Source organism: Schistocerca nitens, chromosome 12, assembly GCF_023898315.1.
Source record: "Schistocerca nitens isolate TAMUIC-IGC-003100 chromosome 12, iqSchNite1.1, whole genome shotgun sequence".
In the NCBI taxonomy this organism is placed as follows: Eukaryota; Metazoa; Arthropoda; class Insecta; order Orthoptera; family Acrididae; genus Schistocerca; species Schistocerca nitens.
The window spans coordinates 99,519,143-99,539,688 of record NC_064625.1 but is presented as its reverse complement, the minus strand read 5'-3'; the positions used below and the strand labels follow the sequence as shown (position 1 = coordinate 99,539,688).

The window sequence follows — 20,546 nt, the reverse complement described above, 5'->3', positions numbered from 1 at the left end:
CCACGTATCGTCTCATGCGCCAGAGTTTACACCTCTATCCGTACAAAATTCAAACGCGGCAACCCCTCAGCGCCGCTACCATTGCTGCACGAGAGACATTCGCTAACGATATAGTGCACAGGATTGATGACGGCGATATGCATGTGGGCAGCATTTGGTTTACTGACGAAGCTTATTTTTACCTGGACGGCTTCGTCAATAAACAGAACTGGCGCATATGGGGAACCGAAAAGCCCCATGTTGCAGTCCCATCGTCCCTGCATCCTCAAAAAGTACTGGTCTGGGCCGCCATGTCTTCCAAAGGAATCATTGGCCCATTTTTCAGATCCGAAACGATTACTGCATCACGCTATCTGGACATTCTTCGTGAATTTGTGGCGGTACAAACTGACTTAGACGACACTGCGAACACCTCGTGGTTTATGCAAGATGGTGCCCGGCCACATCGCACGGCCGACGTCTTTAATTTCCTGAATGAATATTTCGATGATCGTGTGATTGCTTTGGGCTATCCGAAACATACAGGAGGCGGCGTGGATTGGCCTCCCTATTCGCCAGACATGAACCCCTGTGACTTCTTTCTGTGGGGACACTTGAAAGACCAGGTGTACCGCCAGAATCCAGAAACAATTGAACAGCTGAAGCAGTACATCTCATCTGCATGTGAAGCCATTCCGCCAGACACGTTGTCAAAGGTTTCGGGTAATTTCATTCAGAGACTACGCCATATTGTTGCTACGCATGGTGGATATGTGGAAAATATCGTACTATAGAGTTTCCCAGACCGCAGCGCCATCTGTTGTTGAAAATTGTAACTACTGTAATTTCGAAAGTTTGTCTGCCTGAAAATGTACTGTTGTCCCAAGCATATTGCAACAAACGGTGTATTTCTATCGCTGCTCGTTTAGTTTTTATTGCCGTTTCAAATATACCGGTCATTTTTGAAACACCCTGTATATACTGTATGTGTGCGGGTGCTCACCATGTGCTTAGCAGCCAGCTCCTGGAAGCCGTAGACGACGACGCAGAAGTGCAACAGCAGGTAGGCATTGCACCACAGTGGAAGACGCACGTCATACTTCTCCCGGCTGCGGATCTGTACAAAACAAAAATACTCTGTTTAGGTTGGTTGGTTTGGAGTGAAATGGACCAAACTGCAAATTCCTTAGTCCCTTCATCCGTTAAGGGGAACGCCCATCCCGACAATGTTAAAGTTAGTGACTTAGCTTCCCTGTATTTCAGGAACCACTGTAGCCAGTGACATGAAACTTTTACACGACATTAAACTGTATGTTCTGAGTCTACTGAACTACAATACTTACATTTCAACCACTGATATCGGAAATAAATTTTTTTAACTACACGGTTAAAATTTTGTGTACTTTTTTTGTACGTTATGCTAAACAATTGTAATTATACATAACATTATGTTCTTATTTTAGTTCGGTACACTCAGAATATGTATGTTATTACTCCCTGAAAATTTGAATACTCTACTCGAAGTGGTTTCTGGGATTGAGGGAAAAATGCAACAGAAAATGCAAATTTTCGGGAACAGCTTCTTAATTTTTTATTTTTAGTCACTCAGAAGCACTCTGCACAATACTGTACACCATACTCTTGATCTTTTCCAAGTTTTTCTTCTTTCTGGACTCCTTAGTGGTCAACTGTGCTGCATACTCTGCTTGCCGTCATTAAAAGCAGTAACAGAGTCACTGACCCCCCCCCCCCACTTTAGTGTCTTCATTCCAACAAACATATTTTTGGTAAGTGAGTCCACACAAGATTACTGAACGACTCATTGGGAATTTGTGTCTGACCATTCAGACACTTCTACAGTAAATCACGATTTTCCAGGTCTCTGTAAATAGGTTTTATGATACCCACGACTGCTTTTGGGATGGTTCAAATGGCTCTGAGCACTATGGGACTCAACTGCTGTGGTCATAAGTCCCCTAGAACTTAGAACTACTTAAACCTAACTAATCTAAGGACATCACACACATCCATGCCCGAGGCAGGATTCGAACCTGTGACCGTAGCGGTCGTACGGTTCCAGACTGCGCGCCTAGAACCGCGAGACCACCGCGGCCGGCTGCTGTTGGGATGGAATGTTTATGGCTGTACAAACTGTTTGAGTACTGGGCATTGCGGTAATTGCACCATGAATCAGGTCCAGGAGTGCAAAGGTGGTGTACTGGTTTTTCGTCAATTGACATTTGTGGAAGGAGGTAGTCCATACTGCCTGCTTCATTGTCAACAAGTCCTCAGTATTGTTTCTAATGGCCATCCCATAATACTGCTGTAGTTCATCAATCATTTTGTCTGTCCGCCTGCCTCGTATGGGTTTACCATCAGAAAGTTTCTTGTCTCTCAAACTTCGTTTCAACTTCCTCAACATAGTGCCCATCCTCTTCTTGATATAAACTTTTATAACACAGCAATCCACAGCCTTCTATATAAAAAGTTACCGATTTTATTAGATCTTGAAGTAATGCACGTAAAAATTTTAACATTTACAACTGGTATATCATTTTATTAGGAAAATTGCAAATTTTATGAGATAAAAATACGAACATGTAAAAAAAAATATTCTAATTCCCCTTAAGTGGCAAACCAGCAGTAGTCATAGAAGGAAGGAGGTGAAAGGCAACTCCTGGAAATCTTAAGTGTAAAGAACACAATAGAAAGAGAGGTAAAAGACAGCATAGACAAGTTGTTAAAATATCAGTCAAAGCAAGGCGTTAAAACCAAGAGAATAAAAAAAAGAGAGATTAAAAAGGTGGAAGGGTAGAGGCTGGGCTTAACCATCCAGCAAGTGTCGCCAAGGGATCTGTGGGAGGGGGGGGGGGGAGGGGAGAGGTGGCGAGGGGTGCCCCACCAATCCCTCAGGCGGTCTATGAGGCCAAGAAGCTCAGGTCAGGTCAGCCAAGTTGGCGTCGTTTACTGGCATCAGAGGTGGTGTGTCAGGAAGATTAAGATTAGGGCAGTCTGTGAGTAAGTGGACCACTGTCAGGAGGGCACTGTCAGCTGTGAGGGGGATCCTGACATCTGAGAGCATGGCCAGCCAAGTGTGGCCAATGTGGAGATCACAGAGGACAATTGATTCCCTGTGAGAAGCCCACAGGAACGACTGCCATGTGGTTGTGGTCTTCTTAATGGTCCTCATTTTGGTTTGGGAGATCAGGGCAGACCCGTCTGAGTTCCAGACTTCCAGCAATCGATGTTGTATAAACGGCCAAAGGTCCAGTCCTGGGACCCCTATTTCCAGAATCGGCGTCCTGGTGACCAGCTTGGCCAACCAGCCAGCTTGTTCATTTCCCAAAATCCCAACATGACTGGGGGTCCAAAACGAAAACGACTCAGTGTCCAGCTTGATGGAGGTCAGAAACAAGATCCTGGACAGTCATAACCATTGGATGAGGAGAGCAGCACTGCTCTATAGCCTGAAGGCTTCTAAAATAGTCACTACATATTAGGGTACTCTTGCCAGTACAAGAACAGACGTGGCTAAGGGCTAATTTAATGGTCATCAGTTCAGCAGTGAAGACACTGCAACCATTTTGCAGAGAGTGGAGTTCACCATACCATGCGGTCTGTATGCGAAGCTTGTTCATCCACCAACTGTTGAGCCATCGGTGAATATCACTTCCAAAATCTGCTAATTCAAGGACAGCCAAGAATAGGTGGCAAAAAATCGTGTGTTCAACAGAATCTTTTTGACTAAGACTTTGATAAAAATCCGAGATTTGGGCACAAGCCATGGCATCAGTCCAATGTCTCCGCGACCAGAGGCAGCAATGGAGGAAGTTGCAGTTCTGAACAGAGACACTGGAGACGTGAAGCAATTGTAAACACAGTTCGAAGTCGCTGCTGTGGGAGGTGAAACTTACTTCCAGCGAAACGGACACGGTAGTTGGGCTTTCAGGAAAGCTACGAACATGTATGGCATGTGTTTTAGCAGTATTGGACAACAAAAGTTCCAGAGGAAGATTCCAGCAGAGGGGTCGAAACGTCGAACATTTTAGAAGAAACATGATGCGGCCTAACAACCAAGAAGATTTTAATTTCAGACTTACATTTATGGCATAATTCAGCAGCTGTTCTTGGCGCCTGATAGGTAACGGAGGGACTACAGACTCGACAAGCAGGCTGTTCACAGGGCTAGTTCGGAAGACTCCTGCCGCAAGTCTGACCCCACAGTGATGAATAGGGTCCAATATCTGCATATGCAAGACTCCCATAGTCAAGATGGGACTGAACCAGGGATTTGTAGAGCCGCAGAAAGGTAGAGACCCAACCCGAACTCAGTGGAATAGCTTTGGGAGGAGATGGAACGTTGACTTCAGTCCAGACCCCAGCATCGAACATGGCTACCACCTTCAGTTTCGGCTCTTGAAGGAGAATATCCTGCCATTTCTCCAGAGACATTCAGATACCTCGTTGTAAGTGCCCCCGTACAGTTCAAGCCTTTTAAAGACAAAGGATATACAAACTCCATATTATTGTTTAGTAGTAGGCTTCTGGATGGTTTTGATGAGATGGTGTATTTGTGCAAAGGGAACACTGAACTGGCAATAAGTCATTGTGTACTGATGACAGAGGAGTAAATATATTAAGTTCCTGTTGTAAAGTGTTCTAAAAAATAATTATTAAAATGCTCGTCCCTCTTATAGGTGCACAAATTTCAGATGACCACCAGAGATCGGAAGTATGAAATCATGTTCATACTGTATTTTAAAACTACACAAAAAAGTGATTTGAGATGCTCAACTTCGATCACAATGGTAAGATACTGTTCAGATTTCTTTTAAACATAGACAGAGAGAGATTTACTCGCTATGTGATAAAGAAACTTATTGTACAGTGCATTAGAAAATGTAATAATCCCAAAAGCACTTGATCTCATTCAATTCATATACATAAATCAAACGTGTTGTGTTGTGTTGTGTTGTGTTGGCATCACTTACATCCAGCTTGTCCTCGTCCAGCCCCAGGCGGGGCTTTCCTGGCTGCCAGCTGGGCCCCTTCCACACGGCTGCCAACTTGTCCCACCAGTTGTCCATGGCACGCCACTTGTCCACCACGTGCTGGTTGTAGAACACCTGCCAACAGGAGAGGCATACTGTTTTGAAGGGGACGCTGTGGGTAAACAGGCCAGAAAATAATCTGATTTCATCTTTCTGCCTGTTTGGAGGAAGTGTAGGCTACAGTTGTCAGAAAAACTTGTTTCAAGTAATCTAGAAGTAAGTACCATATTTATCGGTTTAAGCAAATTGGCGCCAGTCGTAATTGTTTGTTAGTATATGTGATGTATGGGCCACTCGCCTGCCAGACCTGCAACCCCTTTTACGCCTGTGGTATGCGAGCGGCCTAACACAAAGGGGTTTCATATCAGCAGATGACAGAACGTCAATCACGCACGTTAACTAGGCCAGCAGGCGGTAGCGCGAGAGCCGCTGGAGGTCACCGCCCCCTGAGGACCTGTTTGCTTCCGTGGGCCTTGTGATCGCAAATACGAGGGTCACTCGAAAAGAAATGCACACTATTTTTTTTTAAATCCATCTTTTACTGTACATATTTGAAAGTTTTACAGTGTGTAGATACATCCTTTAGGAACAATATTTTCATTTATCCACATAATTTCCATCCCCCTCAACTGCCTTACGCCATCTTGGAACCAGCGTCTGTATACCCGCACGGTAAAATTCTGGACCAACCTGTTGGAGCCAGTGTTTGGCAGCGTGCACACGGGAGTCATCATCTTAAAACCTTGTTCCACGAAGAGAGTCTTTCAGTTTCCCAAAGAGATGATAGATAGATGGAGCCAGGTCAGGACTTTAAGGCGGGTGTTTCAGTGTTGCCCATCCGAGTTTTGTGATCGCTTCCATGGTTTTTTGACCGACATGTGGCCGTGCATTGTCGTGCAACAGCAAAACATCCTGCTTTTGCCGATGTGGTCGAACACGACTCAGTCGAGCTTGAAGTTTCTCCAGTGTCGTCACATATGCATCAGAATTTATGGTGGTTCCACTTGGCACGATGTCCACAAGCAAGAGTCCTTCGGAATCGAAAAACACCGTAGCCATAACTTTTCCAGTAGAAGGTGTGGTTTTGAATTTTTTTTCTTGGGTGAATTTGCACGATGCCACTCCACTGATTGCCTCTTCGTCTGGTGAAAAATGATGGAGCCATGTTTCATCACCTGTCACAATTCTTCAAAGAAATTCATCTCTACCATTCTCGTACGGTTCCAAAAGTTCGCTGCATACCGTTTTTTCTTGTTTCTTTGTGAGCCACTGTCAACATTCTGGGAACCCATCTGACACAAACCTTTTTTAACGCCAACACTTTCAGTATTCTGCAAACTCTTCCTTCCTCTATCCCAACGTAGCGTGACAATTCGTTCACTGTGATGCGCCTGTCAGCAGTCACCAATTCGTTAACTCTCTGCACATTGTCTGGAGAGTGTGCAGTACAAGGCCTGCCGCTGCAAGGACAATCCTCAATATTGTCATGCCCGCTTTCATCACGTAACCTACTTACCCACAGACTAACTGTACTGATCGACAGCAGCTTCTTTTTCAACCTCTTGTGGATGTTTCCTACTGTCTTGTCTTGTCTTCACAGCACAGAAATTCTATGACAGCACGTTGTTTCTGACGAACGTCAAGTGTAGCAGCCATCTTGAAGACATGCTGTGACAGCGCCACTCACGGGAACAGGTTGAACTAAGTTTGAAAACAAGTGGGAAGGATGTAGCTTCACACTGTAAAACTTTCACACATGCAGAATCAAAACTGTATTTTTACAAAAATAGTGTACATTTATTTTAGAGTGACCCTCATAGTTCCTGTAGTATGTCCAAGTGGTTTGTCTCGTTAGGCTGGGGAAAACAAATTTCGAACCAGTCTTGTGTGAAGCTCTGGGCCAAGTGCCGACTGCATCTGCAGTTCTTCCATCAGAGTGTCATTTGGAATTTTCGCTACCCATGATGCCTTGCCATTCGCCAGTCACTGCGGGCTGAAGGAGATACCAGTGTATCGCCATCATCACTAAGGCTTTTCAGCATCAGAACTGATCAGGACGCTGGTATCAGCCACCGATCTTCTCTTCAGATATTGTCCTACCAAGCGAACCTTAGACTGGATCTTTGTCTGCTACCGAATAAATATCAGATTTTGCCTGTTTCATCACTGAATCGTAAATTCGGACTTGCGTTAATTCAGTGCTAATCCCGGTCCTTCACAAACTATTGTGATTAACATTTCTCCAATGAGAAGCTTTTGGTTGATGCATTTATTAATAAAACTGTTCTACATTGTTTACCTGTATTGGTTTTCATTTTGTCCCAACCGGTACAAGTCTCGTTCTTGTTCTTTTTCGTTTCTGATTTATTAATGGCCGTATAGTAGCTTTTACACTTTTTTGCCTTCTGTTGCTAAAAGGGTTTTAATGTTTCTAGGCAAAGTATTTCCAGAGGTCGGTAGAAGCTGTACCTTCCTCACTGCTGCATTTAATGAAGATGATGTATCTATCCAAGTTGAAGCGGTAGAGATGTCGCCAGAATATCCCGTGCGTGAAGCGAAGTTCAGCAGTAGTCACTATAAAGTTTCTGCTGAATCTGCAATTTTCGTACCAAGGACATGATGAGGGATTAGGCACCAATGCGGCATAGTGTCTCCCTTTAATTTCCATATGTTGTGGAGAACATCAATGGATGGCACACCATCATATTTCACTGAGCCACTGTATATAGCTTCTTTTTCCGGAGTATCTCCTTTTTCATTTCCCTTTATCCTGCTATGCACTTTCAACCCACAACATGATGGTCATTTTATTTAGTCGGGAAGGCTCCTGCACTGCTTCTGTAATGCGATAGATGTACTAGATAATTTTGGCACTGTTGTCATCATAGAATTTTTACAGCATCGGTGCTGTTTCTTCTTTTGCGTATTGAAGTCCCTCTAAAATAGCGAAAAGTGCTGCAGTGAGTATGGACACCAGGGAGCTTAAATTTGTCGCCTCAGTTAGCCTTTCCATCTACAAACACACTTCCTGCCCCGTCTTTTTGTTTAGACTCATCTCTGTAGTGATATGATAGTGAATGCAGGCTGTAGAATGAAATAAATTTATTCCAAGGCTGGGGTTCGAACCTGGATCTCGTGCTCACTAGGCCTTTACTCTAACCACCGCACCACCCTGGCACTGCAGCTAACACAGATGCCCAGATTATCCTAGTACCTCTCCTTCCCTGATACAAAACCCAATTCACACCTCAGCCGTCCTAGATAAAGCTGAACTTCAAATGTCTCTGCAATGTATAATTTATCTCGTTAATATACTATCTCTGTAGATCTTGAGGATGGCTATGCTGCTTGGTTGTCAGCTAGAATTTTGTCATTCAGTGAACCTTGGTCGAATGGAAGGCGCATTTTTATTTTCAGCTTCATAAGGTGTTAGTGAAGGGCATTTTGGAGGAGCTTATACTTCGGGAAGTGGACACGCATTCGCAGTTAAGCTGAAGCAGCGAAGTAAAATCCTGTTAAGGGGAGTAGGTTCTTTTTACTCAAATGTCTGTCTGCATAGCACTTTGTAATGAGCTCTCTAATCTTTTTTAAAGAAGCGAGCCGGCCGCGGTGGTCTCGCGGTTCTAGGCGCGCAGTCCGGAACCGTGCGACTGCTACGGTCGCAGGTTCGAATCCTGCCTCGGGCATGGATGTGTGTGATGTCCTTAGGTTAGTTAGGTTTAAGTAGTTCTAAGTTCTAGGGGACTGATGACCACAGCAGTTGAGTCCCATAGTGCTCAGAGCCATTTGAACCATTTAAGAAGCGAAAACCTTCGAGATGAATTAGACTTGCATTGTTCTAAAGGCGTTTCATTTACTTCCACCAGCAAGGTGTTAGTTGAAGTCTATTTTGCATACTTCGATGCAGACTCTATTAACTTCATACTGGCATTTATCCAGCTTCTCTAGTCTGTTTGGTGTTGCTAAAGTACAGCTGATGCATCTGTAATCCATGTAACGCACAAGATTTGTCAAAATACTGGCTATATCAAAAAGAATTATCCGGTTTTAATAAAAAGTCGTTACTATTGTGTTATCTGAGATGTGCGTGAACAACATACTGTTGGAAAGAGCAAACACTCTAGTTTTACATGGGACCCGCTAGGTAGCAGCAATGTGACATTTCTAGTAAAAATGGTGTCGTGACAACAAAAAGCGTTTTGTGTTCTACATTTCGCGCAGCGCGGATCAGGAACAACTGTTCAGCATGATTTTCGTACTAGGTATGGTTTGGATCCTTCTACAGCAAAGAGCAGTAGACGGTGGCATGAACAATTCCGAGAAACAGGTGTTTTTTTTTTGTGTAAGGGCGCCGGCCGTGGTGGCCAAGCGGTTAAAGGCGCTACAGTCTGGAACCGCGCGGCCGCTACGGTCGCAGGTTCGAATCCTGCCTCGGGCATGGATGTGTGTGATGTCCTTAGGTTAGTTAGGTTCAATTAGTTCTAAGTTGTAGGCGACTCATGACCGCAGAAGTTAAGTCGCATAGTGCTCAGAGCCATTTGAACGATTTTGTGTAAAGGCATATCGCCAGGCCGTCCCCGAGTGTCTTGACAGTCGTCGAATGCAGCTGCCATAGTTTCACAAGGAGTCTGCAGAAATCCGTTCGCCGTGCAGCTCGATAGCTCAACATTCCCCCGATGTCCGTCTGGCGTGTGTTGCGTCGAGGTTTACACATGAAACCATACAAAATTCAGCTACCGCAAGCACTTCATTAAGATGACAAATAACAACGTGTGGAGTTGTTCTGTAATTTTGTTCTTGGTAAGATGGAGGACGACAGCTTCCAAGGTCACCGGATCTGACTATGTGATTATGCCTTGTGGGGGTTATGAAAGACTCTGTTTATGTACCTCCACTACCGACAATAATGAATAAACTGAGACATCGCGTAACAGCGGCCGTGGAAGCTGCAACTCAAGCCATGCTCGCTGCAACGAGGGAAAAATTTGAATACCGCATTGACATATGTCGTGCATCTTAAAGGGGGCATATTGAACACCTATGAAAACGTATGAAAAAAAACTGAGTTTTCTATTCCAAAAAAAAAAAAATTCGTATTATATGTTGATTAGTTTCAGAAATATACAGGGTGGTCGGAAATCCTCGTTACAGACTTCTAGGACTTGTACAGGAGAGTGAGTACATCGTATTTTGAATAGGAACCCATGTCCAGAAACGTCATCCAACGAGACTAAAGAACGTCAAAGTTATAGGCGCGGGAGTCTGCAAATGTACGTATACACGGGGCCATTCCGTGAGGATGTTACAGACGTGCTAGGATGATGGAGAACGATAAATGTATTAATTTGAAGTATGGATCCCTGTACCGGGAACGAACGAGTCGGAAGTTATAAACGAAAACCGTTCTGATACCTGTGTTAGTTGAGTACATGTAGCGGTTCTTGTGTTGCGAAGAGTGTAGGGCTGGTAACTTTCCGTGGTGGTAGTGTGGACAAAACCGAGAAAAAATGTCCGATAAACGTGGGCTCTAAATTGCATACCTGACGAGCTATGACCATTCGTTCATCTTCGCTAATGTGAAACACATCTCCTCTACCGAGCAAGTGTTCATAGCTGTTAAGGTACGCACTTTAGAGCCCACGTTTATTGAACATTTTTCTCGTTATTGTGCACACTACCACCACTGAAAGTTACCAACCCTACACTCTTCGCAACACAAGAACTGGTACATGTTGTTCAACTCTCAGAGGTATCAGAACGGTTTTCGTTTATGTTTCGACTCGTTCGTTTCCGGTACAGGGATCCTTACTTCACATTAATACACTTACCGTTCTCCATCATCCTAGAACGTCTGCAACATCATCGCGGAATCACTCCGTGTATACGTACATTTACAGACGCCCGCGGCCTTAACTTGAGGCTGAGTAGTCTCGTCGGATGACGTTTCCAGACATGGGTTCCTATTCAAAATACGATGTACTCACTCCCCCCTGTAAGTCCTAGAAGTCTGTAACGGAAATTTCCGCCCATCCTGTAGATGTGCCAAGTCAAATCATTCTTTTTGATACACCCTGTACTTTACAGCTTGTGCAACTCGAGTCTTTACACATTCCTGAGGGCTGCTCTTCACGACGGGATTAGGAACGAGATGTCCGAGTTGAGTGGAGGGGAAGGTACTGACCTGCAGGTAGAGGGGGTTGAAGGAGGGCTGGTTGAAGACGAGGCCGTAGACGATCTCCTCGCCCTTCCGCTCCTCAGCGAAAGTGCCGAACAGCCGGTCCCACACGATCAGGAAACCGCCGTAGTTCTTGTCCAAGCAGTACAAGTTGCAACCTGCAAGCACACCAGCACACTTCCAGTACATACCGTAGGCGATTGAGTCGGTCAATAAGTTCAGAGCGTTTTTTTTTCATAAATTTAATAAATACAAGAGAAACGAATAACATAGACTGTTGTTGTTGTTGTTGTTGTTGTTGTTGTTGTTGTTGTTGTTGTGGTGGTGGTGATGGTGGTGGTGGTGGTGGTCTTCGGTCCTGAGACTGGTTTGATGCAGCTCTCCATGCTACTCTATCCTGTGCAAGCTTCTTCATCTCACACTACTTACTGCAACCTACGTCCTTCTGAATCTGTTTAGTGTATTCATCTCTTGGTCTCCCTCCACGCTGTCCTCCAATGCTAAACTGGTGATCCCTCGATGCCTCAGAATACCAACCAATTCCTTCTTCTCGTCAAGTTGTGCCACAAACTCCTCTTCTCCACAATTCTATTCAATACCTCCTCATTAGTTACGTGATCTACCCACCTTAGCTTCAGCATTCTTCTGTAGCACCACATTTCGAAAGCTTCTATTCTCTTCTTGTCCAAACTATTTATCGTCCATGTTTCACTTCCATACAAATACTTTCAGAAACGACTTCCTGACACTTAAATCTATACTCGATGTTAACAAATTTCTCTTTCTTCAGAAACGCTTTCCTTGCCATTGCCAGTCTACATTTTATATCCTCTCTACTTCGACCATCATCAGTTATTTTGCTACCCAAATAGCAAAACTCCTTTACTACTTTAAGTGTCTCATTTCCTAATCTAATTCCCTCAGCATCACCTGAGTTAACTCGACTACATTCAATTATCCTCGTTTTGCTTTTGTTGATGTTCATCTTGTATCCTCTCTTCAAGACACTGTCCATTCCGTTCAGCTGCTCTTCCAGGTCCTTCGCCGTCTCTGACAGAATTACAATGTCATCGGCGAACCTCAAAGTTTTTGTTTCTTCTCCATGGATTTTAATTCCTACTCCGGATTTTTCTTTTGTTTCCTTTACTGCTTGCTCAATATACAGATTGAGCAACATCGGGGATAGGCTACAACCCTGTCTCACTCCCTTCCCAACCACTGCTTCCCTTTCATGCTCCTAGACTCTTATACCTGCCATCTGGTTTCTGTACAAATTGTAAATAGCCTTTCGCTCCCTGTATTTTACCCCTCCCACCTTCAGAATTTGAGAGAGTGTTCCAGTCAACATTGTCAAAAGCTTTCTCTAAGTCTACAAATGCTAGGAACCTAGGTTTTCCTTTCCTTAATTTGTTTTCTAAGATAAGTCGTAGGGTAAGTATTGCCTCACGTGTTCCAACATTTCTAAGGAATCAATACTGATCTTCCCCGAGGTCGGCTTCTACCAATTTTTCCATTCGTCTGTAAAGAATTCGCGTTAGTATTTTGCAGCCGTGGCTTATTAAACAGATAGTTCGGTAATTTTCACCTCTGTCAATACCTGCTTGTAGTTATCAGTTATATATTCTCCATCATTATTTACTACAGTCTGACCGAGGGAGGTGGCGCAGTGGTTAGCACACTGGACCCGCATTCGGGAGAACGACGGTTCAATCCCGCGTCCGGCCATCCTGATTTAGGTTTTCCGTGATTTCCTTGAATCGCTCCTTTGAAAGGGCACGGCCGACTTCCTTCCCCGTCTTTCCCTAATCCGATGAGACCGATGACCACGCTGTTTGGTCTCTTCCCCCAAACAACTCAACCCAACTACAGTCTGCCAACGATGGGGAAACTATTAGATTCCGCGATAGAGGGATTTGAGGCGCACTCGTCACGTTCGGAGCGCATTTTCATCCGGAAAGGAATTTCTTCGAAGGTTGCTGTATAGAGAGCGGAAAAAGTGAAAATCCGAGAGCGCAAGATCAGGTGAATAAGGTGGGTGCGGATTGGCTTCCCAACTCAGCTCCTATATAGTGTAGCAGATGCGCGTGGGCGTTATCGTGGAGTGCATCCACACAGTCTTCCAGGTCGTTGTTCTTGGTCTGGGTTTGCAAGACTTCTCAGTTGTTGACAACAGATGTCAGCAGTAATGGTTACATCTTAGGGAAGCGGTTTGCAGTGCAACACACAGTCGCTGGTCCACCAGATGATTAACATTATCTTTTGTTAATGTGCGCACGTTTATATATGGGGAGTTTTTGTTTTGGTTGGGCTCAGCCATTCCTTTCTTTTCATTACGTTAGCATAAAGACAATTTCTCATTATCAGTAAAGATAAAAGATAGGAATGGTCGATGTTGTTCTCGAATTAATTGATGACGAGCAAGCAGAGATGGATATATGGCCAACTGCTGATTTTTTAGATTTGGCTTACAGCTTGCGGTACCCATATAGCCGATTTTTAAACCTTCCCAACTGAATGCAAATGGCGGACGATGGTGGAACGTTGCCAGTTCTCGAGTACACAGACCTGGAACAATGTGGATTAATGCGTTTGAACGCTTTTCATCAAATTCCAAATGTCTTCCTGAACGTGGAGAGACACTAATGTCAAAATGACCCTCATGAAAACGAGAAAACAATTTTCTTGCGGTACTGTGTCCAGTGCCCCAGTGGCATTATCCCCACACACAGCGCAAAAGCTTTTTGGCTGCCTCTGCTGCTGTCACCCGCCTACTGAATTGAAACAGAACAATATGTCGCAAATGTTCCGATTTATTCACTTGGCGCTCCATGTTCTAGCGTCCACAGCTCCACTCATTATCTACAAATGACAAAGCGTAAACCCAAGTAGCAAAAGTGAACCAAAAATAAAAACTGCAATCGATAAATAAACCCATAGCACCCGGAATACCAACATGCAAAACAAAAACGCAACCTAATATTATGTACAGACAAGCTGCCGTTTGCTGTTACGCTGACATAAATTTGTTGAATGTACACTGTTGAGGTACAATATTACTGCCACTGTGTGATTGAATGCCACTAAGTGGAGAGATATACATATATATAATACAAAGAGGACAAATGTTATCAAAAATCTCGAGAAGTTCAAAATGTTATAGTATAATATAATGAATATTCAGACGGACCTAGATACATAATATTTGTTGAAATATATATAATTTATAAATGTATATGTAATACATAAAGGAAAACGTTGTTGCCAAATGTCTCGAAACAACAATGTACAGGTTTTCTCTCAAAACCGACTACGAGAAAGAAAATGCTGGTCTGTGCTCTGCTGTGAAAATGTGAGGTTTGTTTCCCTTCTCTCAGTATTAACTATAATAGAAGGGCATTTAAATCATTAGTAAAATTGGTTCTCCCATACACTCTATATTGTTTTCAATTACATATATTTTTAAACAGAAATGTATACACAACAAAGTACTGTTTTCTTTTCACTCCTCGCTGCCGAGTTTCACAGAAAACGTAAAGTTGTATTTATGGCTCATCATTTTATTATTAGAGAATCCGAATGTGCAACAATAACAATCAACAAAGTCATAGAGAGAGAGAGAGAGAGAGAGAGAGAGAGAGAGAGAGAGAGAGAGACAGAGAGAGAGTGAGAGTGAGAGAGGGAGGGGGGCGGGGGGGGGGGGAGAGCGGGGAAGGGGGGGGAGGAGAAGAAGATTAGGATGGATGTTCAACTCCCATACATACTTAGCAATTGGGAAACTATGCCAGGTGCGCTAGTACTGTATAGTTCCTTACATCTAGGCAGACATAAATTTGTTGAATTTATACTGTCGAGGTAGAACACTGACACTGCGGGATTGAATGCCACTAAGTAGCTGGCTACACACACACACACACACACACACACACACACACACACACACCTGACGTGATGAGGAAGCCTATGTATGAGTTGCGGCAGATGCTATACAGATTAAGTGATGAACAACCAATAGCTGTGGCCCGTGAAGTCTCTCAGTCGAACGTGGCATCTCTTGCAACAGTACTAATCAGTGTAGCCGTGGCCTTTGTTTGTGGAAGAGGCATTATTGTGTATTGGCGGAAAATGATAAGTGTAATAATAGAGCAACGAATTTCTACATGAAACTGGAAAAAACTGCTGCTGAAACCTTTGTTTTACTACAAGAAGTGTATGAGCAAGACTGTTTATCACGGACAAGAGTTATGGGTGGTTCAGGCGTAGGAATTGACAAAGAATGAATGAAAGAAATTTTATACAACCAGTTAATATGACAACCATGTGCGCGAAACTAGCCCCGAAATTCTCACAATCGGACAAAAAGAGTATAGTGAAAATGTTTATACTGACACTCTTAATATCACGGAAAATGATACTAATTTCTTGGAAAGAGTGATAACATGTGACAAATCTTGGGTTTTCGTTTATGGTCCAGATTCTAAGCGCCATTTCCATGCATTGGAGGGCGCCAACAGCGAAAAAAAATCTAATGATCAAATAAAGATTCAAAGCAATAATGACTTTTTTTTTAATTCGTGGAGTTGTGCATCTGCACTGGTTTCCTTGAGGTTCTTACTTAAAAAGACGACTCGAATTGTGGCCGAACAAATCAGAGGATCTGCATCAAGACACATTAGCTGATACCGTGTTCTTTGTTAAGAGGTTTGTAACGAAGCACAACATCCCAGTGCTAGACCAGCCACCTTATTCGCTTGACCCAGCACCTCGGAATATCTATTATCGAACGTCTAATCTGCATCATTAGAAGGAACAAGATTTCAGTCTTTCTTGATGCAATAATTTACCAACAGCCGTGTGTAATGTAGGAATTTATTTTATGAACTTCTTATGTGCTAGCAGTTACGGCATTACATGATGCCATCTTCAGGCCCCACACGTCATAGTCGTAAAATCGTTATACACGGAAGGAGCAATATAACTGATTTGATTCACATATCCAGTTATATGGTTCCTTCCGTGTATAACGATTTTACGACTATGACGTGTGGGGCCTGAAGATAGCATCAATGTAATGCCGTAACTGCTAGCACATAAGAAGTTCATAAAATAAATTTCTACAGTACATACGGCTGTTGGTAAATTATTGCATCAAGAAATACATGCCAGCCGTTGTCCCACGGTCCGTAATGGATCAACGAAGATTTCAGTCGGTCGAAGGAGTGAAAGGGAAAGCGGTACACATCATCAGGAGCTCATAGAGGAAGATTTTCAGCGCATTCCGGGGAGGGGAGGGAAGGGGGGGGGGGAAGGCAACAGCGGACTCACCGTGGTGGACGCGGTGGTGCTTCGGCGTGTTGAGCACCCACTCGAGGGGGCCCAGCGTGGTGACTGCCTGCGTGTGGATCCAGAACTGGTACAGCAGGTTGAACTGCTGGTGCACCAGGAAGTGCGACGGCGGGATGGCCAGCGCCAGCGGCAGGTAGAACACCTGTGGACAACACGAGGCCGCTGTACAGCCCATCCCAGAGGGAGACCGTTCTGGTAAGGTGACCAGAGAGGTGAATTCCAGACTTCAAATTCCTGCCCATCCAGTAGACTTGACGTGGGATCCCCATGATATTCCAAAATCACTCACTCCTCAACACTCATGGACGTGGCACGATCGCTGTGGTACGTACAGGGTGTCTGAGAACCCCCCCCCCCCCCCCTTCCTCTTGCCTCTTTACGGTATTAGAGAAGGCAATAGCTGGTTTTGGTGCCGCTTCGCTATGAAAGTGCCATTAGCGTTGCAACGACCACATTAAAAAATTGGCCATGCTCGATTAGGAATCGCTCTCTAAGGGTCCCATACTAACTTAATAATGTATGTAGATATTTTATCCATTCGGGTAATTGAGAATCTCTACGACTTTTGGCTGTTACCGACAAGACATCGGTTCCGGATTTTCTTACATTCTTTCCTTTACTTACACTGTGAACCTCGCTTCTTGCTGAAGTATTCGAGTCTAGCTCAAAGGGAGGTATCCTATAGGTTCTCATAGTATTATAATTTTAAATTCCTTCCATTTTTCATTATTTTTATTTCTTTATAAGACTGGCATACAACTTAAGCAATACCAATGCCTTTTAAAAATTGTCACATGTAATTAAAAAAAAAATGCAATCTACATACGAACTTCATAGACAATATTTCATAAATAAAGGCAACTACTCTGTATCGTATTTGTGCAGCATGTAGTATACATGTCAGCTAAAGATTATTGCAGCCTACTCATTGAAAATCGTTTCAATAAAGACATGTTGCTGCTCAATAATACATCGTCTGACGTGACAGTCTTCGCCATTCCACTTTTGCAACCATGCCAACCACTAGTTCGCCTATCGACTTTACAACAACTTCAGTGGAAAGAAGCCTGCTGCCTCATCTTTGGAACGGCGTCCAACTTCACCATGACAACCAGTGGTTCCAAATGGTTCATAACAGGCCCTGTGAGGGGAAACCATGTACTGCCAAACCGACGTTCATTTATCCTACATTTATTTATTTACATTTATATATTTATATATTTTTAACGCTTCTTAATTGACAATAGCTGTTTAATAAGCTAAGTTTAGTGTGTGTTTATTTTTATTTCTTGACAATGTTCTTTTAACTAAGAAATTTTACATTGTTATTCGACTTCTAACTCGTTGGTTAGTAATCACATCATGCCGTCAGAAGTGGGCACTGGTTTCTCCAGTAGTGATTCTCCAGCTGAAAGAGGTTCCTACACAATGGTAATTCATCGTTTTATAGCTTTATAACTTTATGTATTTTCTTTAAGGTATGTAGCCCTCTAATTAAAGCTGTGTATACTACTTGTAGGTCTGAAGATGACCACAGCAGCGGTCGAAACCGAATAAATAAATCGTGATCAAGACTGTTTTTAATAGTAAATATCTGATGAGTGAGTTTACAAATACGAAAATATGTGACAAATTGTCATATATTTTGATTCCATTGACTTAGACACCTTATTTATTGTTTACACCGCCAAGGGATCTTTAATTTCAGTATGTGACATGAATTTCAACTTGAAATATCTTCCTGTTCGTGAGACAGACAGCCAAGTGATTCTATAAGCATTCTGTTTGTACCGACTGCGGCAAGAAACCCTAGAGACACTTGTGAAGGAAACGATCTAAACCGAAGTTTGTGAATGAATTATCTAATGATGATATGGAGCAGTGTTTGCCATATGTTGTGCTTTGTTGGCACAGTTTACAAATGCCATGACTCTTTTGAGAGGACTGTTTTCTGACGAATGTATAGTATGTTGCAGTTCAGAATGAATGTAATTTTCTGCTCTAAAAAAAGCCCCAAATACATACAAGAGTTAGGAACGCCTCGTGTTATGATATGGACCTGGGCATCACGATATGTACTTCAGCATATTTCTTTTTTTCAAGGGAACGTGAATGAAAATTTTGTTCGGACAGGTTCAAACGTGATTAATACCTCAGCCCTAAGAGAAGGGAATCGTGGATCATATGTGGTTACAGCAGAACAGAAGTACAACACTATTTTCTATTCAGGTGCAAGAATTCCTCGAGGTACATTTTTGAGGCTATTCGATCGGGCATTGTTCAGCAAGATTTCCAGTCCCTTGAAATGAGTATCTCTAAGCCCAGACCTTTGAATGACAGACACTTGATGATTGGGACTTATTAAGTCTCACTGGATTACTGTCATTAATACACTAATGCAGAATTGCGAAAGTGTGTTGAGCAAGCCTTTTCAAGCGTAACTCCTGAGATGTTCCATAAGATGTCTAGAAGATCGTTGAGACATACAGATTTCTTTGTAAGGCACTAGGCTGCACATGCACATGCACTAGGTAAATAGTTTTTAAATGTAAATACCTCAGTATGCGATGTATTATTCTGAAATAAGGGTATGGAGACAGTACTGTCTGCTCTCATCGAGGCCATATCTGTTAGTCAAGTGCAGTAAACAGAACTAAAGAGATGAAAAAGAAATTCGTTCCAATCCAGTTTGAGTTTAACCACGGATCCCCCTATATACCTGAAGATAACCATACATAGGGTTCAGAATCTAAGTAGAGGCCACTTGGAAAGAGACTATGTAATACACAACAGTTGTGATCAGTTGGAAAAATATCAAAAAATAAGGCCCTGTCAATCCATCCAAGCTGAACTGTGCTTTCCTGCAATTTCTCTACATTTCTTCAGGCAGAAACACACTTCTCTCACAGACCAGTGCAGGCACTCGATACATAACGGCTAATCCAAAGACCTAGCGTCAAATACCTACATAATTTGGATTTTCCCATGGTTTCGCTAAGTACCTTGAAACATTAGTAAAGAAGGCTCGAATCCTTCACACAGTCTCTATCATACATACTCTCTTATCACTTAAGGCCCTGTATGACATTAAAGAATTGTGACAAGTAATGTGAACACGAACCTTCGACACACTAACCACAGGGTTTGTGGTTTTCAATATTTTCCCTAAATCATTTCCCAACACACTCACGCATAATGCAACCACTACGGCAGGTATATAAAATCCATTCTTGCAGAGACATTCCCTTCGGATCGAGTGTTGGAAAGGAAGCGTAAAGTTAGAAATTTTTTTTAATGCTCTATATGTTTAATGTAAATAATTTGGATGTATTGTTAATTACAGTTAAGCTTTGTAGCTCATTGTGTTTCAGCAAAAATAAAACAATTTAAACAAGAATTATAAAATACTGTAATGAATAAGGCTGCTGCTTGCGGCAATAGGAAATTTCGTGGTTAAGGAGACCACACCGTGGTTCAGGTCGAAAAAATTCGATTTTCGGTTTTCATCATATTTCGATAGATTAAGGCTTTATTGAAGCGCTCTGGAAAGGGTTTTTCTGAAAAAATTTTTTTTCGAGCATTTAAAGAGTATTTTCCTACCACTTGTGTTTATGTGCCACGCCCAGTTTCCTGTCACCCACTTTTCTGCATATATTTTAGATCTTTATATCCCCTACATTGCACGTTTGGTATTTTTTTTTACTCCCGAGTGTGTTGGCTATCCTTGGAATTCAACGGTCGGTATTCTTTTGTTTCTGCTGTTTGTAAACAATTCGCTTTCAAATAAGCGTTTAGTTTTGTTCAAGTGTGATTGCGAGTAGTTGTTATAGAAAACTTGCAGGTATACTATGGGCAAACGATTAGGAGAAATAAAGAAAATCTGGAGGCAACGAAGAGAGATGTTTGGGCCATATTCTTCCATAAGTGGTCTACTGATGATAAGCCATGTCATGGATTGTGTCCATCAGGAGAAAATTCATACAATAGGGCTCAGGCAA

General features: G+C 42.9%; 1 protein-coding gene across 1 annotated transcript in view; it reads right to left on the bottom strand.

Annotated features, from left to right (window-relative positions):
- The window catches only part of LOC126215164 (alkylglycerol monooxygenase-like), a 232,049-nt gene that overhangs the window by 16,694 nt on the left and 194,809 nt on the right, over positions 1–20,546 (bottom strand). The window contains exons 5-8 of the mRNA XM_049941833.1: positions 16,528–16,690; positions 11,212–11,363; positions 4,971–5,105; positions 983–1,096 (exon numbers count right to left, since the gene is read on the bottom strand). Coding sequence (XP_049797790.1) covers positions 983–1,096; positions 4,971–5,105; positions 11,212–11,363; positions 16,528–16,690 — 564 coding nt within the window. The remainder of the gene's footprint in view (positions 1–982; positions 1,097–4,970; positions 5,106–11,211; positions 11,364–16,527; positions 16,691–20,546) is intronic.